Genomic DNA, 27966 nt, shown 5'->3' with positions numbered 1-27966 from the left:
TCCTCTCTGTCGCTCTCTCTCTCTCTTCCCCTTTCTCTCCTCACTCTGTCTCACACAGCTCAGCATCGCCACTGACACGACTCATAAATCCACCCGTTTTATGCTCCTCAGTCCTTCAGAGCCACTTGGAGGGAGGATTTGTGTAACAGCTCCAGTTAGAGGTGAGTCATCCTTTATGTCTGTCTCCTTATTTATGAAATTCTACTACTACTCCCATCACATCTGCTATATGAAATGTACTTTTCCTTTTAAACTGTCACAAAGAAATGCAGGTAAGAGGCAGACACCTGCACATAAACACATATATTTATTAGGAATAATAATAATAATTGCTATTGTTATTTATTATCGTCTCTGCGCATTTTAGATTTTTTTTTCCCACTTTCTGGATCCAGGACAGAAAGTGGGATTTGCTAAACTTTATTTAGCAGTTCATTTTTTTAATTTTATTTCTTTTTTTACATTTAGAAATTTAAAAAGCTGAAAGAACCTATTTTCTGGACTCTACATTGAGCAGAGTCAGCACCTCTGCACAAGTTGCGGAGACTCATTCATAAAGAGCTTCTAATTTCAATCATGCCCAAAATGATCTCAGCTTCCCAACTTAGTGACTTGACTCCCCAGTATGTGCAGTTTGTTTATGGCTGTGTGGGAAATCACTTCACATGCACTTATCCTGTATGTGCTGAGGGTTTGTCGCTAAACGTTACAGATGATGAGGCGATGAGATGCAGCTGCTCTGCTACATCCTGTGGATCCAGAGACGCAGCAGAGCCTATCAGTCAGATCTGCTGCAGTTCAAGTTCCTATAGATAACGTCAGAGTTGCTTGTGTCTCGAGCAGCGTGTTGCCAAGAAAAGTACACGCATGTCCTCACAGCTGGTGGCGTTTATTTGGAAGTGCAAAATCCAAAAACTCGGGTAAGAATTGTTGAGGACAGGAAGTGAAAAAGGGTAGGCAATTAGCACCATCAAGATCTCACAAATTCAATTCCGTTGTGCAGAATCTCTCTCGTCTCGTTTTGGATTTAAAACTGTGAAGAAAACATCATCTTTTTGTAAAGGATCGGGCTAAATGGGAGCAGCCGCAGCGTGGCGGCCAGCTCCCTCAGGGTTTTAAATGTGGCTCCTGACAAACACGTCCACCGCTCACCTCTCACACCAAAACCATGTCCGTCTTTTATCTCCATTGTCTGCTTTACATTATGACGGACGGGCTCATCTCTGCTGAATGCTTGTTGGGTGAATGATCTGCAGAGGGATTGTTGTTCTATTAAAACTCTACAGTGATTCAACAGAGAGAAGTGGTTTTAAAAGGACAGCTGAAGGAAAGCAGCTCTCAGCAGGAACCAAGAATCAAAGATCTATTTTAAAGAGGTTTTTCTAGCACTAGCACCCTTTATTTGCAGTAGATTAGACAGGAAATAGGCAGAGAGTGAAGGGTTAGGAATCAAACCACCAGAAGCTGTGTCGAAGACTAATATCCTCTGTAGGTAGCGGCCACTCTGCCTCTACTCCATCCACCAGCCCAAACCAAACAGCTTCACACCTCAGCCAAAAACACTGGTATTTTTCTGTACCTCATTGTTTCGATCAGCATCTGCAATGACACAGGATTTTTTTCCCTCCAGTGCTGTACTGGTGGCTGCTTGATCTCTGGCCACCGCAGTTCAAGCGATTAGCTTTATTGACATGGACATGCCATGTCAATGACGCCTCATCCCTCCTGAATTGCTGTTTCAATATTTCACCTTGATGCATCCCGGCATTGTCATCTCAGGTCATCCCCGTGTCTTCAGGGTACAATCAATCCATTGATAGAATGATCTGATCATTCAGTGTCTCCAGCCAGTCTCCTGACCTCATAACGTTGGTGAACTTTGACCTGAACTGCAGCAGCCCCACATCACAGCGCTGCGACCGCAGGTGTTACACCGCAGAAGGTCTTCCTCTCCACTCACCCTGATGTTCCCATCACTCTGGAAGAGGATAAATCTGGACTCATCAGACCACATGACCTCCTCCCATCGCTCTAGGGTCTACTTGTTATGCTTCCTTCCAAACTGAAGCCTTTTCTCCGGTTAGCCTCACTGCTCAGTAGTTTGTTTGTGGATACACAGCTGTTCAGTCCCATCCACTGAGGTCCCTTCACACTGTGCATGTGGAAATACTCTTACTTTCACTGGTTACCGCCCTGAGAGCTACTGTTGTTGTTCTGTGATTTGATGTCATCAAACATTTAAGTTATCACTAATCATTCTGGGTGTTATTTTTACCAACTACATTTCTCCCTCAAGGATGATTGTTTCCCATTTTCTTGAGTAATACATTGACCGTTCTCAACCTAATTTTACTTGAGAAGCTACTCAATGGCATTAGCATAACTGCTAGCTGGAAGATATTTGCCCAGGTAGTAATTTTCCAATAGGAGGCTCATATTTGTTTGCTTAGTTCAATTTAGTTCAACTTTTTGTTTTCTGAAACATCATTGGGGTTGTTGTCACAGTTGACAAGCACAACAGAGAAGAAATCACCTTCCCAGTTTTTCTCTGCACGTCTTTCTAATAATCTGTTATTGTCATTATGGCATAGTGATACTAGATGTCCTACAAAAACAAATAGAAGACTAAAAACTAAGTCTGTAACTTAAAAGGCGAATCAAAGGAAACATCTTAATTGGTTGATGTTTTAACTGACAGTTGCATGCTTTGGCAATCATCAGCTGCATGCAGACGACTGCTTTAGGTTTCTAAGATTCTTGCTTTACTTGCTCATAAATGTAAAATACGTATTGATAACGAAAGCATCACAGAGCAGAAGCAGCTAAATCAACAGTCCAGTTTATTTATCTGTCTTAACATCAGAGCGGACAAATCTGAGCCTGTTCACATGCAGTGGCATCTTTTGATGTGTTATATGCCTCATCAGGGTGACATTCCTTCAAAGATGGAGCAAACGCTCTAAAAAGAGTGTCTATTACATATCTGCATGTGGAGGCAATTCTGCTGCCACTGGAGACGACTGATGTTAAGAGCTGAGCTGATCTGCAACAAACAGATTATTTTAGGCACAGTTTGACTCTTATAAAACCTTTTTCTATGTGTGAATGCACAAGGCATGTAGATTGAGAAAAGGATAATATGTATAGCAGGATCTCAGAACAGAATTCATTCTTTTCTTTGATGAGCTGAACTTTTGTTCCATGTATAAATACAGTAAATAAATGTTAAGCATAAGAGGCTCGGGGAGGTTTACAACACCACCACCGCTCTCTGCCATTTCTGTTTCATAAAGGATTAATATTCCTTCTCATGTATCACATGTAAAGGATACATGTGATCCTACTGAGTTCTTGTTCTGCATCTTATATAGTGAATGTGGTTTAATTTCCCTGCAAATATGGATCCTTGAACCATAAAATATATGATAAATGACCAAAGAATTATACAGCATGTAGCTGAAAGACATATTTAAAAGTTCTTTAGATATCCATAAATAATCAGCTCTAACGTGAAACTGGACCAACGAATCTGCGGTGATTTGACAGCAAAAGTCTGTAGCAGATGTGATCTAAAGGTGTTGAACCCTGACGGCATCAATGTACAGGCTGGCTTGAAACCACACATCACAACACATCGCAATGGTATAATTTTGCTGCGAGGTTCTGTCAGCTACCTTGTTATTAATATGAACATTTCTTCCATGCAAATTTGCTGGCAGCAATCACCACCAGATAATTAGGTTGAGACATCCTGCAGCTCCAAACTACAAGTCGGATCTGGAATGGTGATATCGGCGTTATTCTGGGTGGAACATTCAGAAGAGAGATAAAGAAAAAAAAAACACATCACCTAACAAGCAGTGTGCTTTTCATAGTGTATCCCTGGCAACCTTTAAAAAGCACTTCTGACTGCGCTCTGTTCCCGTGTCATTGGATTCAGTTGGATCGTGATATGAGCCGCAGATTGAGGTCTCTGTGTGGTGGTCCGGGCCCATCAGTGGTCCAACATTCAGCCGCGCTCTATTGTGTCTTCAGCTGTTTCCTCCTGACTCACCTAGCTGTTTGAAAGGTTATCAGAAAATAGACAAATCTAATTGAAACATGGTGTGGTGATGTAAACTGGATACGCAAAAATATTTTTCAAATGATTTTTAGGAAATGGTTGGATCATGAAGTTTATTTAACAATATTTTTTGTCAGCTTTCCTGTTTGCCTGTTTGCAAAATGTCTTTTATTTTCTTCAACAAATTTTGATAGCCTCAAATGCCTCTTACATATTTGAGTGTTTATTAAAACTTATTCCTAACTGGAGAAATTAAATTACATGTTAAATTTCAATTACATGTTAATCACTGCACTGCTTCTGTTCGGCTGACTGCCTGCATGTACATTTATAACCTACTGAATTTAGACATTACAGAAGGGCTTCTAGACAAACTTCCAATCCTGCATTAGACTGAAAACGAATAGTTCAGAAAATAAAGAAAATAAATATCAAAAGGTCGATAGATAGAAAGAAAGGCTGATGGATCTAAAGGTCTCAAGAAGAGACAAGATGCTGATTTCATGAGAACAAGACGTGATGAAATTTTAATTACTTTCTCAAAAAAGTTCAAAGACCAAATTTATGCTTCAAAAAAGCCTTTGCTGTGAATTTTATAAATTCTTCTGACAATTCAATTAAACTGATCTTTTCTTTACTGATTGGTTTTCGTCTCTTCAGACCTTGGAGCGGTTTTCTCATTATGGAGGGTCTGCTGTACCACATTTCCCAGTTACTACTGGTAGAGTGGGCTCTGATTGTTGTGCTGCCTGATGTACCCTTAGACATTCATCCAGTGGTCGTTATAGCGATGCTTTCTGCGTCTTTTTGCATCATGAGTACTTATAAATTTTTTTTTTGTGTCAGTCACTCTGTTAAATTTATAGTTTCAACTTGAAACCCACAATTCTCCCAAACAAATGATTTAAAGGGAGTTGGCGTAGCATTTACCTCAATGAGCAATATCATGATGTTTTAATATCATGAGATTTTGTATAACAAAATCCAGTTTCAGCCCAGAAGAAGTTGGAGTAAAATAGTTTTTGTCAGACTCCAACATATCATAGCGTTGGTCACTTTTGTAGTTTTGGTCATGTCACACACAACATTTTCTGGTTGAAAACGGAGACATCACAGAAAAAGCATCAATTTTTTCTCCCACCAGGCCGTTTTGCAGCCACTTTGTCAACAAACAGCTCAAAGTTTCCAGGATTCGCTGCTGGTCTCATGAAAGGAAATGCAGTTACATGGCGGCAATAAAACTGTGTCAACGGCAGGGTGCTCTGAGTTAACTCGGTTCGATCGGGGTTCCTTCATGTTTTGTAAATTGTGTCACTTGATCAGTGGAGGGATAAGAAGCAGAATCAGTTGGAATGGATTTTAATGAACCCGTTGCGGAACCAGCTCCACCTTCGTTCTCCCTCCACTGTTGTATCAAAGCGGCGAAAACTCAAAGGTAAATGTTGGGTGCATGAATACCCACTAAAGATAATACGACACCAAGCACATTTCTTTTCCTAAAGAAAAAGAAATGTAAAAAACCAGCACAGATTCATCAGTGACTCACAAACCTGACAGACCCATTTGCTCATGTTCGATTGAGCTTTTTTACTACGTTTTAGTCCATTTTCATATTTCTGTGTGTTTTTAGTACCAACTTTACATATCATTGGTGTCCATTATGTAACAGCTTTAAGCGCAAACCCTTGGCTGCTTAGTGAAAGCACAGCCTTAAGCAGAGCTGTAGAGCAGATTGGAGTCTTAATGTGTTTAAAAGATTTAAAAAAAAAAAAATGATTGGACAGATCCACTCAGCTCACTTTGAATCTGCCTACTAATCAGTTGTAGACCAGAGCCAGTGGACCTCATACCTACTGTACATCTGTACCTGTGAGACAGTCGCTTCACATATTAGTGGGTTGCAGTGGTACTCAGAATTCACTAAACATAATAACAGTGAAAACTACTTCCATCTAATTAACTCGTGAGTCTAACCTCGCTCAGCCTTACAGCTGCTCTGGGTGCTCGTCTCTGGAAAAGCCACATGAAGGGGCTTTTTCACATTAGCCCCTTCACACACAAATGAATCCTTTAGCACCTATGAATGTGAAAATAGTTCCCATGTCTGATATGCTTTCCAAACCTCTGATGTATAAAATCTCGAGTAGCGGATAAAGTCAAGCACTTGCTCAGGAATTGGGAAATTCCTGTTGTTGCTTTGAAGTAAGAAGGTTGTGGGTTCAAATCCCAGTCTGGGGTTTTTCTGTATGTTCTCTCCAGGCACTCTGGAACCTTTCAAGTAAGAAACATGACATTTAAACTGAGTGTGTGTGTTGGACTGGTGAACTCATAGCAGGACTTAAACAGTCTTTAGACAACAGTAGTCAAAGTAGCTGTTGTGCAAAGTTATTTCCATATACTTTGTTGGAAAAAATATTCTATAAAAACTTATTCCTTTGTTGGCTGAAGTTCTGTATCTTTCTATCCAGGTTATTAAATGATAATATTTTGTTTTATTCTGTGTATGAATCTGTAGGTTCACAGTATATGGACCTGCTCTCACCGTCTCCCAGCCTAACATAAGCTATTAATATGCTCATGAATCAAAGTTTTGAGTAGGAGGTCACACCTTTAAAAATAAGATGTTCTCAGCTGGGTGCAATCTGTTCCACAGTGTGAACAGCTGATGCTAGCTCAGCCTGTTAACAAGCCATTTTTGCTCACACAATCTCCTGGTGGGATAATGACCGGCAGCGAGTCTATCTGTTGTAATTCAGCAGGCATGGCAACTAATGGCCAAAATTTCCTTAAACTCAGACAGGAGCAAGTGCTTGTGTAATATTAACATCTTTTTTGCATGCAGAATATTTTATATTCGAGGAGAGAAATTTGGCAATCAGTTAAGATCACATCCAATAACTCCTGCAGGTACCTCCTCCTCTGTTAGGAAGGCAAACTGAGGTTATCCAGTTTCCTTAATGCTAGCTACGTATCACTGATTATCTCTTGAGTTACTTCCTCCCACTAAGATTTTAAAAATGTCAGCCAGCAGAACTTCTCACTCCATGTCTTCATTCAGTTTGGATGAAAAAGTGTTTTGTTTTTTTTGGCTCCCGGTCATGGAAATAAATTAAAATCTTTATTTATTTTCTGCCACTGTTGCTGGTAGAGGAAAACTCATGGCAGCCACTCTTATATACTACTATTTTCAAACACATCATTATGTATCATTTATCCAGGTTGCTGAAAAATCATCATTAATCTCAAGTTAACAGTTTAACTCAGTGGTTCCCAAAATGTGTCCCCTAAGAGGGGTGCAGTGCCATTGCAGGGGGGTGCAGGAAGCAATATGGTTGAATAAAAATAGAAAGAAAAAAAAAACAGTTACACAAAATGTTTCACTGTAAAGATGGTTTGTAATGTGTTTTGTTGCAACCTGAAGTGTGAAATAAACTTCAGTGGAGTTTGAAAACAAAATATGTACATAGGTTTATGTCTGGTTGAACAATGTGTGTGCTCAGTTAATATATATATATATTATATATATATATATATATATATATATATTATATATATATATAAAATGATTAATTTGGGACACAATGCAAGTATTGCATCAGTCTATTTGTGGAAAAGCTAAGTTTAGCTCTGTTTGATGATGTTTGTTTGCTGTGGAACTCTGATCCATCTAAGCTCGTGTCAGTTTCACTCATCTAACGCGTTCAGACAGCGTGTGTGCACAGGTTGCTGTGTTAATGAGAAAAGCATATCCATCCAATCGCACTTAATGACTAACCTCTGCTGACCGGATCTCTGAATGAATAATGTGGAACATTTCAAAGGACATGCAACTTGAGATGAGCTTCTTTTGTAGTTTTTTATTATATTATTTGACACATTCATTTTGAACTGTATTGCCCTGAAAATAGACTTAGAATTTGAATGTCTCATCATGCAATCCATTAAGCTGCTTTAATCACAATAACCTAAAATGTTCATGTGTGGGCGAAGACGCTGTTTTGCTGCAGGGCACAATGTCTCTTTTTCTTAATATGCTGCTCTGTTAGCATCAGACAACGCTGAAAGCATTTTGTTATTCACAGCAAGTGAGTTTAGAAAAGCAAAATTGATTAACAAACAATGCCAGCCTTGTATATTAAGTTTCTTTTTAACAGGCTGGTACAGAATGCAGAGGAAGAAACAAACAGCACTCAGATGGGTAACAGTTAGATTTTCCCTCCCTGAACCTTCAGCTCATTACAGAGGTTTACTCAGACCTCAGCTCCACTTGCTATCATGTGAGGAGCAGTAGTGGTGGATGTGTGATGTTCTAGGGTCAAGCAAAATTGCCCACCATTCTACACAGTGAAGACGATTTTGTAGAAGAACAAGTATTACCACGTGTTTGCGTGTCTCTAAGTAAAATCCTGATCTGAAGAGTGGTGTGCGTGTGTGTGTGACTGTGGGTGTATACAGTGAGCTTGTGGTTTGTGGTTTGGTATTCATGGATTCACTGAGGGTCTGTGGAAGAACCGCAGCTAATTCTGGCATATTCTGTTGTGTGCATTGGCCTGTTGGAAATAAATAAGCAACAACAACCTATTCACAGACTTTTCTGTGGATAACGACTTGTACGTCATCCACAATTGGGCACGATTGTGCAACGACTTGCACAATCCTACATCAAGTAGGATTGTGACACAACTTTTTTTTCTTTTTTTTTGCTCCCGTGACGCTGATGACTGTACCTTCAAGAACAGAGATCTAATCTACAGTTAGATTCTTACTGACAGTAAATGTCAGTTTCTGTGTGGTGTCATGACAGTTTCCACTGTACATATTGATGTATATTAAAGTATTTGTTGTGGGCGTTTCAGGGACTGGGTGGGACAATGTCACATTTACCTTGATGCTACAGTCTTGTCTTATTGGCATGTTACAGGATCATTTGGTCATTTAGTTATGACATTTAAATGCTCTGTGAGTTTCCTCCAGCGGTGAGGTAATTATTGGTTAAATCAATAAGTCTCTTTTGCTTCCAACTTCAAGCATCCTGCATGCTGACTTGAGAAAAACTTCTGCATAGCATAACCTGAGATCTAAAAAATCTTCCTATCGGGTCTTTCCTGGAGTATTTATGTTACAGTGATTTTGCGGCAGTGGAGTAAATTTTTATGGTACATTTGTTATATGAGCGCAGCAGAATTTATTCAGTAAAATTCCTCCTGACTTCAAAATTACTGTTTATAATCATATAGTCTGAAGTCTGGTTGTATAGTTTAAAATGACGGTTAGAGGAAAAATGAGGTTCTTTTCAGTCTGTTCACCAACCCAACATAGTAGGTGCCACTTTTGGACAAAATGTTTGGTTAAAACTACCTAAGTTTTGTTACAACAACACAAAGTCAGCTTTTAGGGACAAAGAAATAATCTAGGAGTTTTTGAGATTCTGGAGACATTAGAAAGAGAATGTTATGTTGGAAATGAAGTATCAGAGGAAGACCCTTGAGTTTATACATAGACACAATGAAGGACATGTAATGTTCTGGGGCAGCTGGAATTCTTCCTTGTTTCTTGAAGATGTTTTCATTCTCATTCAAAGAGAGTCAAAACACCTTTAAGAGACAAACGTGGTCCAGTTGCTCTCTGCTTAAGAATGTGGGATTGCCATGTCTTCAGTTACTCAGAATCCTCAACAGCGTGTTTATACCAATACTAATAATCATTGAAAAAATTTTTTATTGACTGGCAATAAAAAATGTTTGGTTTTCATGGACCTGTCTAATAACTGCTGAGCAGATTTGTGCATGCTTCCATAGGCATCCTGATGATTTGTCTTTAGAGATGAGTCTTTGAGAATGGAAGGCGTCTTTGTTCATGTTGTTTTTCTCCCTTTACAGGCTCTTTCTTAGAGTCCAGTCAACTATGATCACATTTTTAAAAAATCGTTCAAATCTAACTCTGCTGGAGGTGAGAATGACTGTGGTATAACAGTGGGTGGCATGTCTTCAAGATTACAGGCAACAACAATGCAGGGTGGTTAGATGCTATCTTGGCAGTGATGACAGCTCAGAGCTTAATTTTCCCCTAAAAAAGGCTTAGCATCTTTGTGTCTCTACAGTGGCCCTTTGTGTGGTCTTTGTCTGTGAGTTTGCATGACCACAATGGCAACAAGCAACTCAAGTCGCAGCAACAGGAAGCAAAACATCCGTCCATAAGCACACCTCAGCAGGGGGTGCAGATGGCTGCCACCTACAACTGACTGAAATGTTTTCATAATGCATGTCTGCCTTGAGCTGCATCAGAACTCCTCCAGGCTTCTCTCTATTAATGAGTCACTGTGGGCTGTGCTAGCGTCTCCTCAGCTTTCACACATTATAGACATGAAAAGGCTTTGAAATCTGCTGGAGACCAAGAATCCTTCCAAAGGTGTGAATCTATATTTGGGACAAGCTATTGGTATATTTAAAAGTTTAAAAGCAGGGGGACACATTTAGATGGAAAACATTTGCTTAGTCAAATTGCCTGCAATTAGTCATATGAAAAGGGCTGTTGAGGATTTTCCAAAGGAAAAAAAACACTGTTTATGATTTTTTTTTAAAAAAAAGGGAAATAACCTTCATCTGTTTTCATTTTAGCTGCAGTTGGACATAGTTAATATGCTAAAAGATTGAACTATGGCTCTCTTTGTTTCAGTAATTAAAGCTTTGCCTCCAGAACATGTTGCATCATCCATGCCCATAGCTGAACCGGGGGCCCTAAATGGCCCGTCAGTGGCAGAGTCTCCTTGACTACTGTGGACGTCCTTTGATGTGACATTTTTTTAACTCCTGTATTATGGATGCTGGATGCTGCTTTTTTCTGTGCTGGAAGTTTGGAGAAGATTCCACTGGGATTCATCTATAATACCTCTGATGCAAATTGAACTTCATTATTTAGAACGTTTCAGTTCATGTGATTCAGGCACAAATTGTCTTATCAAGGTTTATGCATTTATGCATTATAATGTAAGTGTCGTGGGAGAAAATCAATGAGAGATGAAAGAACTCTGAAAGTAGATTACATGAATAGCAACGTTTAGATGAAGACGTGGATTTGTCGGCTCATTCTGAAACACAAGATTACATGGTTATTTGTGCAATATTTCAATTAGATGCAGTAGCTTCGAAAACGTCTGTTAAAGATGGATAACTGACAACTTTGAAGAAGAGACAAGCATCCAAAAACAAATTATGCCTTTGGGCCATAAAGCACAAATAACAGCAGGTGGCTCTAGTTAGATCTATAAACCCGGCCTGGCTTCTCTTCCTACACAGCTCAGACTACTGTTTGTGGTGGGGATTATTCCTCCCAGACATTTAGTAACTCTTAATGCCGCTTAATAAAAGCTTTACTTTAACGACCCACCTGAATCCAGCAGCCGACCGGTTGTCTTTCTTCTTGGCCACAGTTCAGAGTTCAGAGATGCCATGGGCTTTTCCAGTCATCTGATCTGAATCCAATCTAATACCCTAAGGATGTGGGCAGAGTAGACTGGCAGTATGACACGTCTGCCGAAAGCGTTTAAAGCAGATGATAGAGCAGAGACTCAAAAGAAGCTTTCCAGCAGCAATCATCGAAAATGGAAGCAGTGAAAAGTTCTTCTGAGACGAGGCAATTTCCAGTCCAAAACTGGGGCTTCAGAGGACAGAAAGCAAGACAACAGAGCAGTGATAAAGTATTAGTCTACATATGTAAATTATGAATGTTAAGTTCTTACAAAGCAGAGGAGAGAAATCCAGCCCACTTTTTGTTGAATTGCTTCAATTCAGCCACATTGGCTGAATGCCCCCAATTTCATAGATTTAGGATTTAAGTCCTGACTTTGACTAGACTACCCTAAAACCTTCATTTTAACTCAGGATGGTTTGTGGTATGTATGCACTACCATCATGGTGAGGTATGTATGCATACCACAAACCAGAAGTGGTTTTCGTATGGGAAGTCTCTCAAGGATGTCATTTTTGCTCAATCACTTTTTGTGATTTGTTATAAAAACATCATATTTTGTGAGAAAGACCATATCTACCCCAGTACGTGTAATGCACCACCTCCTGGAATCTTGTTTTGGCACAACTACATGTTACTATTTCATATTTCCTCCATTTTTGGATGATGACTTCATGGTTTAAGTGGTGCTGAAACCATGAAACAAAAAGTGTCACCAGCCTGTTTGGTTATTGGTACGTGGTTGGTTGACTTTCAGATATGTTGTCAGCGAAAAATTCCTAATTGATTATGATTGGCAATCGCTTTAACATTTGGTGGAATCAAGTGAAAGAAAAACAGCTGTGGAGCTCAGAGCATTTCCACACACACAGTGTGAAGGGAACAGGACTGAACAGATGTGTAGCCTTAAGAAAACCAGCAGTAGGTGATGCTAACCAAAGAAAAAGGCTTCAGTTTGCAAGGCAGCATGAAGATTCCCTAGCGTGACGGAAGGTCATGTGGTCTGATGAGTCCAGGTTTATCTGGGGGAGCATCAGGGTAAGAAGAGAGGCAGATCAAGTGATGCAGCCATCATGCCGAGTGTCTGCTGGATAACACCTGTGGTGGCAGCACTAATGTATGGGGTTGCTGTAGTGGTCAGGTCAAAGTTCACCATCATAGTGAGGTCAGCTGACTGGCTGAGATCCTGAATGACCAGGGGCCTCATGTGAAAAAAGAGGGAGAAATTTGGAAATTCATGGCACACAAAAAAAATGTAGATGTATAAAGTCAAACATGCAGACATGTCACCACACGTGTTCCCTTCATGAATCTGGACTTGGGTGAGAATTGGGGGCATCTGCCCCTAAATGAATGTGCAATTATTAATTGTTTGCTACTGCTGCAAATAATGATAGATCTTATTTAAAATCCACCTTTCAGGGCACACAAGGCCACCAGGTCACATGAATTGTGAACACACACTCCTTCCACTGGCATTGTCCCTGCTGAAGGACGCCAGTGGAGGAGGCCACAGCTGCCACCGTTTCGCAATTACACACACCTTTATGCTGCTATTTATGTACATGTGTGATTGTCTCCACTTTGTCAACCTTATTAATCATCAAGCCTGACCTGATTGGAGTTAATTTGATGATCTGACTCCATTTTCTCTGGTTGTGTAAATGGAAATTTAGACATATTTCATGCAAATAGGTGCACAGACTGATGCAGATTCACATCTACATGTGAATCTTTGTCGTTGCCTAAAAAATATTTACGTTGCCGTTGCACTTTTTCCCGACAGTTCAAAAGTTTGCGTACATTTTCTCGCCAACTCCTAACTTTACACACGCTGAGTCATGTGCAAATTTATACATGAAGCCCCGGGGTATTGCATCAACAGATTGTTTCCTTCAGTCATGGCACAGCCATATTGCCAGATGATGATGCCAGGATTCATCAGGCTCACAGGGAGGATGAGGCATCATTTTCACCCGTGGACCCTGGGCTGAGAACACTGAGTAAATGGAAATATGCTGAAAGACAATTTTCTCAGTGGTCTGACTTTCTGATCAACAGTAAAAAAAAAAAAAAAAAAAATTTAATTAAAAATTAATTTAAAAAAAATTAATTTAAAAAAATTCTTATGAGACTGCAGAAGCTTATTGAAACAATGCCAGGGCAAATGACTGCCATAATTATAGATAAAGGTAAGATTGTGTCATTATTTATCTGTACAAACCGTAGAACGGCAGCAGCATTCTACGGCCTGAATATCAAAACTGACTAAAGCAACGAGCTGCAGAAACGTCAATTTGAAGTCTTCAAACAACTTCCAAGTTGAGTTTATTAATTCAGTTAGTACCATGGAATCCAGACTGCTCAGGTATTCTTTGGAGAAAAAGTGCAAAGGATTCAATGGGATGTCTATTTTTAGACTAAACATAGTAAAAGGTTTTAAAATTGTAAATGGCCACTTGCCAGCTTCTTCAGCTTATTCTTTACCATATGGTTCTGAACATTTTTGTGCAAAATTTGAAACAGTATTGCTTATATTTCAGCTTGTCAGAAGATATGATAAGTGCAGAACATTTTGCATTCATAAACCAAGTGGTTTTGTGGGCTTTGTCTATTTCCTGGACTTTTTCTGTGAGATACAGTCACTTGCTTATGACAGAATGTTAGGACCAGACTAAGAGCTTTGTTTGATTGTTTGTTTTAGGGATGCACAATAAACAGGCCATAATATCTTTCATTTTGGGATATTGTTGATCGGCCAATACTTATATGTGAAGCCGATCTTATACACCACTGGGAAGGTCTGAAAATCAATCACTGTCATCCTCTGCTCTACTTTTAGAGAGGTTTGGTTGTTAGCCTGGTCCACCAGATCATGTCTGCATGTTTGCAGTTAACAACAATTACCCCACTGTTACCAACTCAACTATTTTCTATTTTCAGACAAAATATTGGAATTGGCCAAAATCAGAATCAGCAATTGGCCAGAGAACTGCAATCGGTGCTCCACTCATTTGTTTTCAATAGAAGAATAAAGTTGATTTTGTGAGAACTCTACACCAAACTGCATCAGAATGAGGAACAATACGTATTGTGTGAAGCTATAGTTGTTACCAGTTTACAAATGAGGAAATACTTCATCTTTTAGCATCAAATTATTATCAGCTGCAGAAAAACAAAAGCTGAGCTGGTCACGTCAAATGTTCTATCAAGACTTGTTTCACATTTTACTGAGATTTTTCTCATAATTTTGCAACTTTCTACCAGGAATATTGCATCTTTATTCTGCCAATAGCATTGTCTCTCTCTGTACTCATACTGGTACATGACCAGGCTGATTTGACCAGTTGTTTATCTAACCGACGTTAAGTTAGCTCAGATTATCTCTGAGTTTCTCTGTTGATCTAAAAAAGCTATATTCTTATCTACTGTGTTGTTCAGGCTCCTTGAAAAAGCCCCACGTGGATTAGATAGAAATGTGTATTATGTGAGACATGTCAGCGACCCAAGAAGTGTCATATGACACTGGTGAAAGAATTTCCTTTTCAGATCATGAGCTGTAAAACGTTTGACCACAGGCCTGTTTCAAAGCTGCTCTTTCAAATCCGTTGCATTTCACCTCGTCAGCTGAGGCTGGAGCCGTTTTATGGGGCCCTGTCAGAGGTGTTGTGTCACTTCTCTCTCCACATTTTTGATCTGATCAGCATATCAAAAAGAATGTTAGTCCTTCTTCATTTATCCCTGGATGAACAGAGTATTGCCTCAAGGCCTGCGATGCCTGGCAAAGATTGTAATTCCTGTGGAGTCGCCACATATACCCCTCGTTTTACAACCACGGGCTTTGATGTGGGAGCTTATGAAATGGATTAAATAGTAAATGTTCTGTTTTTTTAAATATAGATAAAAATTTAAAAGTCAGCTTTGTATTTGCTTCAACCCCCACAAGCTTTGGCAGCTTTTCTTCTCTGTAGATCGAAGTTCTTCTTCAACCTTAATGTAAGCAGGATAAAACTCCTTGAGGTCAGAGATATCTTTTACAAAACTGTCTTCATAACAACACAAGACCGAATTGATCCTGCTTTCTTAGTAAAATCGCTTGAATTCAGTCAGAACGAATGAAGAGTATATGTGAACATCAAGTTTTTAACACTTGCCACAGATTTCTGAAGACATCTTGATTGAGATGAGGCTGTTATAACACCTAAACATCCATTTCACCTCAGATCAGATCCGGCTGTGTGTGTAGAGTCGTCCTGAAATGTGAAGCTCCACCTCGTTTTCGAGACTTTTGCAGCTTGTAACAGATTTTTTTCTCCATTGTGTTGCCCTATATTTTGCTCCCCGTAGATCTAATCAGCGTCCTTGTTCTTGCTGAAAGTTGCATTACGCCAGCGTCGTGCAGCCCTAACTATGTTTCACAGTGGGGATGGTGCATAGGCCACAATGTTCAGTTTTGCTCTCATTTAGCGTGGAGGCACAGAGAGACGCAGGATACCAAACAACCCTAAACCACACTGCCAGCACGTCACCCGGCGTGGATCAAGCCTGGATCCTGGGAGCGCTGCGGCCCGGTGACCGCGGTTCTACAGCTGCACACCTGTGGGACCGGCAGAACAAGAGGAATGTGTTGTTGGATTTCCTCAGATTGAGGCATGATGTGTTGCTATGTCATGTTGTCAGATATGTTCTATTCAAGTGATTTATTGATTTTGTACATCAGCATTGAGATGTTGGTGAAGCTAATGAATTTAATTAAGAAAAAAACGAAACATTCGTGATTACATTTATTTCTAAGTAAGTATCAGTATGAGTAGTAGAGCCCTACTAATAAAAAATAATAATGACACAACAATAAAGTCATTAAATTATTAGAAAAAAGTCAAAAACATAGAAAAGCAGTATTCAGGCTCTACGCACCACAAATCTGGAACAACCGTCCAGAAAACTGCAAAACAGCCGAAACACTGAACTCCTTTAAATCCAGACTAGAAACCTACCTGTTCTGAGAGTTTTTGAAACATAATCAATGGAACATTAATCAGCAATCTGATGTGTAAAGATGGAACCTGACAATGTAATGTTTCAACTGTTGACTGTTCTATGATTTTGTGTTTTTATGACGTAAAGCAGTTTGAAATACCTCATTGCTGAAAGGTGCTATACAAATCAAATTTGATTGGATTTGATAATATCACCTGAACAAAGTCATAGTATCATGAGAATAAAGTCATACAATTATAAAAATAAATTTGTACGAAAATAAAGTTTGACTATAAAATCAATAGTATGACAATAATGTCATGATGACCAGAATAGTCAGAATATTACCATAATATGGCTGTAATATGACTTTATTCTTGTATGAGTTTATTTTTATTGTATTCTTACATTACTTTAATACTCTGTCGTACTTTGATAAAGTAAAATGTCTAAGTCAAATAAAATATGCACATTCTTCACCTCTTGAATGATTAATATCCTGAAGCCTCACTGAGGTAAAATAAGTTGTTTACATGTCAAAACACAAGTCATCATTTTTAAGGATTAAAGCCTTAATACCAAGGTTTAGTAGAAATTGAAAGACAAAGATGATCCTATTTCCTCCAAGAGAAATAAAATATTTCAACCATCACATAATGAAATGCAACTCTGCTACATTAATAGACAATGACAAAGACCTGGGAGTGAACTGCTAATCCTTCTGTGGAAGAACAAAAGCTCCAACGCCTGAGCATAAAGCAGGGTCTGGGGTTAGAGGGCTGTTCAGAGGATACTTCATACAGTATCAACTGTAACTATAAGAAATTTCCCAAACTGACCGAGACATGAACAAGAATCACAAGCGAGAAATATTAACGAATGCTAACTGAGATGCTACATTCAGTCACTTTGGTAGAGTTTTGAATCCAGTTTGATCAAGATTGACACGTGAGGGAGGAACGTTGACAGCAGAACTGCCAACTGATCAATGTTGAACAAATTCATTTTGATGTTTGTCATCTGTGTCAGGTTCATTCCAATGATGGTGAGCAGATAGAGTGGGGATTATTCAGAGTTCAGCGGCGATGAACAGGATGAACACGTCGACGTACCAGGAGGAGGAGCTGCTGGGTAACTCCACATGGACCTTCTCCTACCAACACCACAACAGCACCCCCACCCCACCACTGCTGCAGAACAAGGCCTCCACACTCAAACCCGCAGCCTGTGAGCAGGTCCACATTGCCGTGGAGGTTTGTATCGGGACCCGGGAATGTTGACCCGGTGGAACCCATGACGACCCCTGACCCGGCTCAGCGTTTCTTTACCCTTACTTCCTGTTGCTGTGTGTTCTCTCCTCAGGTGTTTCTGATCCTGGGGATCATCTCACTGCTGGAAAACATCATGGTCATCACAGCAATAGTGAAGAACAAGAACCTCCACTCACCCATGTACTTTTTTGTCTGCAGGTAAATATTTATTATTAGTGTTATTGAATTTTGCACCACAAGTTTTAAAAACAATAAAACCTTTTCTGTCCAGACGATGGATTCTCAGTGTGTGTCCAGAACAATTAAAAAGACAGATCAGAGAACTTCACTGTGGTCCAATCTTTTTCATCTTTCTTCTTCCTGCAGCATTTCAGTTTCTCTGTTGTGTTTTTGTTGGACATAAATGTTTTCTTTGTTGTCCTTTTGTCACTACACTTTTCTCTAATTGTTTTCACCAAGACCTTTCTAAATTGAATTCTGCTGCACTGCACTCTTCGGGACAAGTCGATAAGTTGTGTTTCTTGGATGTGGTGAAATCTTCAACTGAACTAAACTTTTATGCTGAACCTAGAAAACTCCTTGCATCAAAGGTTGTTGTTATGAAGATAAAAATTGGCACCTCACAGCCCAGTTTTGCATTTTAGCCTAGTTTTTAGATTAATTGATAACATTATGTAACGTCTCATGTATCACTTAGATTGGGGTTATTAATGTTATTATAGAGACTTTATGACAGGGTTTAACTACATTCTTCTAAATTCTAGCCTTGATCAGACTCACATTTCATGAGTTCTTTGCATTTACATTTGAAAAGCATAAATACAAAAATGTTCTAGGAAGTGAATCATTGTTCAGTGATCAGACATTTGACATGATTTCAACAAATTTTGGATTTTTGGATGTCGTACAGTGAGACATTTACTTGCATCACCTTCTGTGATTTCTGTATTATGTAAGACTTAAAGGTGACACAAACATGGAGCATGCTGGGGTTTGTTACAATGTAGCATTTACTGCCAACTTACTCAATTACAAATCCACAGTACAAAGCATCAGCAGCTTCTTTATGCAAAGCTGTCAAAATCAATGTTGGACTTGTCTTTGAGTTCATTTTTCTTTTTTCTATTTTTTTTTTTTTTTTTTTTTTTTTTTTTGGAAAAGTGTCTTTACTCTGTGCAGATTTACAAATAAAATTTAAAAAAATCTTCAGATGGTTGAAATGATTGCTGGAACACCAGAACAATGGGAAATCTCTTACAGAGTGTTTAGAAAGCATTTACGTTTGTAAGCAGGCAGTTTGACTCAGAACACATCATTCTCCTTTAGAACAGAGAATCTGGTCATCTTATGTCCACTGACATTCAAAGATGCTCAGATTCCTATTCACCTGGAGGCAGGACTTGCTTTGACAGTAACAATAATTCCCACATTGATACAGACAGATTAAAGGATCACTGATGTTCATTTTGAATGTTCTTTCTGTTTCGAGCGCGGCGTCAGGCAGTATCTGACTTTGTTCTCCAGGGTGGATCAAAATATGCAGTTGTTGTTTTCTTCAAAGAAAATATAACATGAAATGCATCGAGGATCTGAACCAACTAGTTTTAAAGACAACCTTGTGAATGCATTACTGCTGTTTCCGATTGCTACAAGGCTCTAAATAGGCACTTGATTTATTTCTTCTGTTTTTCCCCTGTATTTCAGATCACCAAGCAAATTTTAGTATCAGACAAATACAAGCTGAGTAAACACAACAATCAGGTTTCAAAGGATGATTTCACTTCTTAATGAGTTTTTCTCAGAATCCCAGGAACCAAACATGAAGAAGCAGCATTCAGCTTCTATGCACCACAAATCTGGAACAAACTTCCAGAACGTTGCAAAACTGCAGAAACACTTAGAGCCCTTTGAAACGTAATGTTTTAAGAATTTAATAATGGCACTTGACCAAATGTCAATTTAGTCTATGTTGCATGACTTTGTGTTTTTGTGTTTTTATGAGATAAAGCACTGTGAAATGATTTGTTGCTGAAATGTGCTACACAAATAAAATTTGATTGATTGATTTCAAAACCAACCTCTTCCCATATAAAAATGCACCTTGTTAAATCACAAATTAATTGCCTAACTAAACCAACTACGAAGTGATCTGTGTGACAACATAGGGCAGAAAAGCAGCACATTTTCCCCCAATATAACATTATTCCGATAAAATATTCTTTAACAATATAAAACTTGAAATTTAAACAGAGAGCTTCCATATTGCAATCTGAGATCCAAGTAAGTAAAAATCTTCTGACTTTCCTAATTGAAAATTGTTTTTTCCAACTTAGAACTTTTAAAATTAATTTTTTGTTAAAAAAATATATCAAGTCCTGTTGTATAACTGTTTTTAAATATTTGTTAAAATGGCAGCTCTTGAAATGTGAAGATTTTATTCTTGTATTTCTACAAAACCAACTTCAATCAGCTCCTTACTTAATAGGAGCAATGATTTAAAATATAACAAACTTTGGCTTCTAAATACTTCATAAAAAACTTCATCCTATTTGATGATAGATCTGAATATTATCACGTTATAAGTGATGCAATTTGTCCTGGAAAAGACGTAGAAAAATGGGTGGTTATATATAGTTTTTCTCACTCTGTCAGCTTAACATCAAAAATGTATTTGTGTCGCTTTGTTTTTGTGTTAATTGAATCGAAATACTCTGAACTGCACAGCAAAAGCACATGTTGAGGTGATAAAAGTTAAGCTTAGCATAACTAACCTACTCTACACTTTCTTTATATCTTTTTTTAATTAAAGTTTTTGTATCGACCTGTGAAGTGTTTCCCTTTGGACTTTGTTATCTTGCTACCATAGTGTTGACAATCAATGTCAAAACTTTGCAACCCCTTCTCAGATTCTTTGCTTGATTGCTTCCTTTCCGCGACAATATTCCTGACTCAATCAAAGCAGCAGCCGCTGCGGCTCACTGCACATGATGTCCAATCCGCTAACTCACTGAACGACTTGCCATTTATGTTTCACAAAGAAATTTCAAAAAGCATTACCTGTCTGTTAATTCTTTGAATACAACATGCAGCTGCTGTTGAGTTCTTTATGCAGGAGCATAAAGAAAAAAAGGTGCAGAAAATATTTGTGGGGACTGTCCCCTTCATGTTGGAATCAGTAGGGACATGTCCACACCAGTCCTTCAGGAAGTTATGCCTATGGTCTGTACATATTCTGCAAGAACAAATATGTCTGTTCTTTTACTCGGGGTGACAAGAACAAGTTTTTCTTTCTAACCAGGGCATTTCATGCTTCACAAGAGCTTAAGGAAAAAACTTCTAGGAAGTCTTTATAGGTCCCTCCCAGTCAAGCACAAATCCACCTAATTTTTCTTAGACACTACAAAAAAAGAAGCCGTGCCCAGAGCACAGAGAAGTCCCAAAACATTAAGGTGCAAGAACAGAATGATGTCAAAGAAATTTCTCTATGTTCCTAAAATGAGTATTGACCTTCAGTGAGAAGAGAAGAAAACTCTCCCAGCCACATGTCCACCAAAGAGTGGACAGTAAAAACTTTGTTGGATTCTGTTTGATTCCTTAAAAGTCAGCCGTAATTCTCCAGAACACCTGAATGAAATGGTTGAATTCCCTCATCATCATGTCAGTCAGCTCCACTAAGGTCTAGAAATGAGCCATGCGCTGAGATTCAGGTAGAGAAGGGGATGCTTCTATATGTAGGGTGGTAACTCTCAAGCACTGGACATGGGGACCCCCTAATTTAGCTCTAAAGGACATCACCTCAAATTCCTGCTAACATGCTGCTTTAAAGCAAAATGCATCTGTCAACAGTATTAATTTATCCCCCATAAATCACAGTTAGGCTTGGCATCGCTACATGAGCGACAAGAAAATGGTTCAACCCTGCAGAGAGGGAAGGTTGCACATTAAATCATTGATTGATTTAACTGGCTCTCCTGCTGAGAGGCAGGGATTTAAATGCATCACTGCTCAGCAGGAAGGTCTGCCAGCTTATCTGCTGGCTGCTGGTGAAAGCACGTCTGCAGAAATTTTAGGAATGTGTGTTTTTGGCCAAAAGTGTTATTAAGCGTGTCTGCTTGGTTGCAGCCTGGCTGTGGCAGACATGCTGGTGAGCGTGTCCAACGCATGGGAGACCATCATCATTTACCTGCTGAACAACAGGCAGCTGGTGGTGGAGGAGCACTTCATCAGACAGATGGACAACGTGTTTGACTCCATGATCTGCATCTCGGTTGTGGCGTCCATGTGCAGCCTGCTGGCCATCGCCGTGGACAGGTAGGACCATCTCAGTGTGCCACGCAAGTGTTTTTAACCCTTTGAGTTGCCCACGTCTGTAAAAAATTTTGATTTTGTTTCGACTCCTCATTTAACTTGTTCCATGAATTGAAATACAAACTATGTATGATGTCCTTCCCTCCACAGGTATGTCACCATCTTCTATGCTCTGAGGTACCACAACATCATGACAGTGAGGAGAGCAGGCTGCATCATTGGAGGGATCTGGACCTTCTGCACCGGCTGTGGGATCGTCTTCATCATCTACTCTGAGACTACCCCTGTCATCATCTGCCTGGTGTCCATGTTCTTTGCCATGCTGCTCATCATGGCCTCCCTCTACAGCCACATGTTCATGCTGGCCCGCTCGCATGTCAAGCGGATCGCCGCGCTGCCAGGCTACAACTCCATCCACCAGCGCACCAGCATGAAGGGCGCCATCACCCTCACCATCCTCCTGGGCATTTTCATCGTCTGCTGGGCCCCCTTCTTCCTGCACCTCATCCTAATGATCTCCTGCCCTCGCAACCTGTACTGCGTGTGCTTCATGTCCCACTTCAACATGTACCTCATCCTCATCATGTGCAACGCCGTGATTGACCCGCTGATCTACGCCTTCAGGAGTCAGGAGATGAGGAAGACGTTCAAGGAGATAATCTGTTGCTACAGCTTAAGAAACGCCTGCAGCAACCTTTGCTCCCTAACCGGTAAGTTCTGAAAAGAAAAAATGGAGGGAAAGAACACACACACACATACACACACAAAAAAACGAAGTTGAATGAATAAACTTGAACTGAGACTGATTCCGAAAATTCAACGTCCAGCACATAGAGACTGTGTTTTGTTTTGTTTTGTTTTGTTTTTTGCCACCGGCGTATTACGGTTTTTAGTTGGGTGTTTGTTTTTCCGCCAACTGTTAAAAAGGACGAGCCAGGATGGAGCCACAAACAGTGAAGTGTTTCCTAATGCACTAATGCACTGCATCCAAAACACACACAAAGAGGCTGATTTATTCAGTACATTATCCAAACGCTCTACCAGCCCCATCCGAAATCATGAGTCATTTAAAAATGCGTCACAGAAATCCAACCTTCTTTCATTCTCCCCTGACATGTTTAGCTTTTTTTTTGGTTCTCCTCTTCTAATCAATGAGATTACTATCCTACCCTACAAGACTGTGTCCGACAAGGCAGCCTGACAGATCTATTTCACTTCTGTCAAGTGAGCCATTCAGTCTGAAAGAGAGCTTAGATATTCACAGTTAATTGCCGATGATGGTAACCCCGGGCGGACAGTGTTGTTTCCTTGGTAATTAGGACTAACCCGTGGTGGAACGGCCCGGACAATGAAGCCGGCAACTCTGACAGGATCCTGGGAGTTCTCACTGCTGTTACAATAGGAGGCCAAAACTTTTAGAAATGTAATTCAGCACTTTAGGGGATAAAACATGAAGTCGCTGTAATGCAATGTTGGGAGGGGAGTGGTTACAATATGCTTGAATCAACAGCATTTTCTTTGCTGTAATGGTATTTAAATGTAAAAAAATGCAAACACAGTAGTGGGGCAGAGATGAACAGAAGCAAGTCATCAGCGTATAATGACAGTATGTGAAATCCTTCAGCTGACTGATTCTTCACTGGTCGTATAGAAGAACTATTTCAGACATCAAAGTATATAACTAAGTACACTGTAAAGGAATCCAAGGAGTGACATCAAGTACAATAAAAAGAAAAGTTGAAGGATTTTGATTGTCATACCTAGAAAAGATTATATCTAAGCAACAGTTTAAGCAGCCAATGGTATTTATAGATATGAAATGTAGTTGACTGTTCAGATGTCAGCAATATATAGTTGAAAACTGTCCATATCTCTGCGCCGACACTAAGCTCCGTGAAAGCCAAATAATTCGTGCTTCTTTCATTTTCTCATATGTATGTCATCTATGTGCATCATGAGCTCATTAAGAGTTCTTTAGCCAAATTATTTCCACATGTGAAATTCATCAGAATCAAGGTGCCACTGCGTCTTGGTCAGGATGTTTGTCTGCTCTTCAGTGCCAGTCCACACCTCCACTGACAGGGCTATAGGCTTGTAATAAACGCAAATAATGAAATGTGTTGTCTCTGTCAGAGAAGCGGTGCTGAGCTTTGCGGAGGAGAAATGCTTTCTGCTGTCGCTGCAGTAACCCCAGAGCTCAGCTGCTGCCTCTGTATGATTTATGAAGGCAGTTTTTCCCTCATTATTTACAAAAGACAAACACTGAATGCATCTTCTGCTGAAGAGAAGAACAGAGAAGTGCTAATTAAAACAAGCCTTACAATATGAATGATGAAAAAAAAGAATACAGGAACACAATGTGCACATTTTAAAAACATTACTAACTCACTTTCTAAAGATTTAGCCTTTCTACAAATGTTTGTAAGGAAAAACTTCATCTTTAACCATGCTTTAATTAATGTGGCTAAACAGAAAATGTATCGTGAGCAGATGGATTACATAAATAACATAAATTAATGTCATTATAATAAAACAATCTTGAGATTTTTCATTTAAAATATTTCAAATAAATGGCCTGGTGTAAAACTTTTGCACAGAAACTTGTGATCTGAGCAACTAAAGATACAGAAACAATATACACATGTATACATTTTATTCATAAGCCAATGAATAAAATGTATTCCCATTTAGAAAGGTTGGGTAATTAATAGTTAAATTAATCAGACGGTGAATACAACAAAAGTTTGAGAATAAAAGATTTCTGACTTGACTTGGACTCCTGATCTGAAACTTGTCTTTTTCACATGTATTAAGATTTAATAAACACTGTCATGACAGGCTACAGTGTTATAGACTGACGGTTCGCTAACTGTCAAAGAATGCACTTGATCGTTATCAAGTGATGATTGTGAGTCACACAGAATAAAAATAATTCAAAACTAAAACATAAAAGTATATTTTCTCAGTGGAAAGGAGGCGATCATGCTGTACAGTTCAGTTGTAAATGTTAAAAGTGAGCTGAGTCACTGTTTGAAGACCAAATACATAATCCCAGTTTTTGAATAAATTTAAACTCGTTTTGGCAGGAAAAAAAAAACAAAAAAACATTTTTGCATTCTGGATTCTTACCAACCTACATTTCATTGCTTCACTGGAGCCCATAGAATTCTGCAGCCATAAGGGATGAAACGGTGTGTGCACGTCATGGTGGATTGGACGAAGGGAAAGGATGATTTGAACTAGTGATTTTTGCTGCTCAGTTTTCCAGAGCTTTCAGAATGTAGAAGTCTTTGTGTGGAGACAGGAAGAGTGATGTTGCATTAAGAGCATTGTTACTGTCTTGCACACAAGAAGAGTTCTGCACTGATTACCATGCAGTGGGGACAGAGAGCCTTCTGTTCGGCTTTTTTCAGCATGTTGAAGGTAAAAACCATCCAAGTAAATAGCGACTGCCTCCTTTTAGAGGTCTGACAAAGACTTGCTGATGAAAGCGCTGCCTCCACTATAGGTGGAAAAGCATTATGATATCCGGTGCTGTGGAAGACATACGTGACTAATATGTGGATGATCAGCAAGGGCTCAAAGTGAATGAGCAACACCAAAAAAAAGGTATAAAAAATATGATGATAAAGCAGCAGGATGGGGTGACAGACACTCCTCTGACTAATGGTCCTCACGCTCAAATCACCTGTTAAAAGCAGACATGGCAACAAAAACACGCACAACAGGAATCTACTCTTTCATTTATGCTTTCCAAGATAATTACAAAACACTGCTTCACTCCTGGGGGTAGCACGTGTATCCTGCTCTGTCACATATTGCCTGACCTTTAGAGGATCTATTTATTTTCTGCTCCGTGTAAACCACAAAAGTGTTTTTTTTTGTATTGCTATAGAAACATCATGTTTCCAGATATTGTTTTGTCCAGTTTTGTCCAAGTATTCAACAAACATTCATGATTTTTCAGAACTTCCTAAATGCCAGCTTTAAAAATTACATTTTTTCTTTATAGAAAAATAAAGGTTCTTTATTATTTTTTTTTACCTGCTTGTCCTGTACATGCAAATAAGTAAGAGTGTCTCCTGGTGATAATAGTTGAGGGTGGGGAAGGCTGAATCTCAAAAATCAGCATGAACAATGATTCTGAGCAACTTTAATTTTCAACACCAAAGTAGAAGGAGTGGCTGGGCATCAACTACCAATTCACCAAATTTGATTTTTTTTAAAAATCATTTGTAATGGAAACTGAGCAACTGTTGAATGATCCATAGATTATAATTCATAGATCGAACAATTCATACCACGTAAACATGTTGTCTATTTGATCAACTTCTTGGACACAAACAAAAAGCAAAACTCACCGTCTACCTTTTTTTCATTTTATGCCGTTTGTATTGACAAATCCAGAGTTGCACAAGTATAAAGTAATGACAGCAGCCATCATCACGCTGCTGTCATCATACATGACTGCTGTCATACTGAATCAGCGCCATGGTTACCAACCAGCCAGCCTCTTAAAATCTGCCTCTGCGTGTGAAAGCGCAGCACCGTTTCCTCAGACAAGAGCGCAGAGTTTTCCGTCCTGCTCCGTTCCGTCTCTGTGCTCCACATTGATCCCCCTGTGTGCTGAGCTGCTGCCATGTAATAACATGAATGTACAAATAGCTCCACAGCGCTCTCTGTGATTGTGTGCTGGTGCCTACCTCTTTACTGAGAGGCTTGATTCTTCTTTATCAGTAAAAATGCAGCGACCTGCTGAACCTGAATGTTATTAAGCATTGCTATGTAAGAGACGTTATTATCTGTGTAATATATTATTTATTGTAGAAGAAGAAAAAAGAAAGAAAAAGAGTCGGTCGCTGTATATCTCCCCTGAAATAATGTTTGTTCCCAAGGACATTGAGATAAGAAAAAAAAAAAAACATGGTGAAAAGATTAACATGGGTTACCCGTCTTGTGTTGTAATAGTGTTCTGATTTATTGCAAGTCTTTTGCACTGCAGAGAATATTAATGGCTGTAGATGCATACAAGTGCACAGACTTGTCACAATATTTACTTCGATGACTTTGCGTTTTTGGGCTCAAACCCCTTTGTGCTGCTAGTGTATGCAACATTCTTCAAAACCTACACTGAGTTTCTGTTGCCCACAGAAGCAGCAGTCTGTGTTTTTGCTTCACCAGACTGATGCTTTCCTGATCGGACACTTAAGCTTTTCTCCATGTGCAGTGAGACCGTTCACACATTTCACATCATCAAATGGTGATATGAACAAACGTAAACGTTGGCTTCTGTTGGCAATGTGGCTTACAATGGATTCTTGTCTTTGTGTATTTATGTCTTAATAAAAAAGATAATAAATCTGAGTGTTATTCTGTTTTATTAATTATATATATATATAATTATTTTTACTCCATTTTAAATGGTTGGGCACTCTTTTTTAACTGTTCTTCATGACCTAAGAGTGCAAAAAGTATTCTGAGATTTTCTTGACAGATGTTCTTACTGCGGCTAATGGCCTAATTAAAGCACAGTGAGGATGGAGCCTTTGCAGGCTACAAGCTGCCCCTTGTTATTCATGCTGCAGTCTTTTAAGTTTCTCCTGAAAACTAAGTTTTTAAATCCAAGTTTGAGCTCCATCAGACCGGTTTGATTGATTTATACTACAGCTTTTTTTTTTTTTTATCTTACTGTTCTTGTTGATTTTATGGACATTTTATTTGGTGATTTTGTGTTTTGGAACTTTGTCGATTTTTACTCTTTGTGATGCACTTTGGTCAAAGTGATTGTTTTTAAATGTGCTACATAAATAAACTACAGAAAAATTTGCTCCAATATTGTTATTTCAAGGTTTTCTGTTTCATTAAATTCTCTCTTTA

General features: G+C 39.1%; 1 protein-coding gene across 1 annotated transcript; it reads left to right on the top strand.

Moving 5' to 3' along the window:
• Nucleotides 1-27966, top strand: LOC129367438 (melanocortin receptor 5-like). The gene is made up of 5 exons (XM_055041846.1): nt 1-161; nt 17540-17763; nt 17873-17979; nt 21904-22092; nt 22240-27966. The coding sequence occupies exons 2-5, from the start codon at nt 17596-17598 to the stop codon at nt 22808-22810; spliced, it is 1035 nt and encodes a 344-aa protein (XP_054897821.1). The 5' UTR covers nt 1-161; nt 17540-17595; the 3' UTR covers nt 22811-27966.

The sequence above is a fragment of the Poeciliopsis prolifica genome, unplaced genomic scaffold, assembly GCF_027474105.1.
Source record: "Poeciliopsis prolifica strain line A6 unplaced genomic scaffold, Auburn_PproV2 SCAFFOLD017, whole genome shotgun sequence".
In the NCBI taxonomy this organism is placed as follows: domain Eukaryota; kingdom Metazoa; phylum Chordata; class Actinopteri; order Cyprinodontiformes; family Poeciliidae; genus Poeciliopsis; species Poeciliopsis prolifica.
The sequence above is the reverse complement of the archived record's forward strand: the minus strand, read 5'-3'. Positions and strand labels throughout refer to the sequence as shown.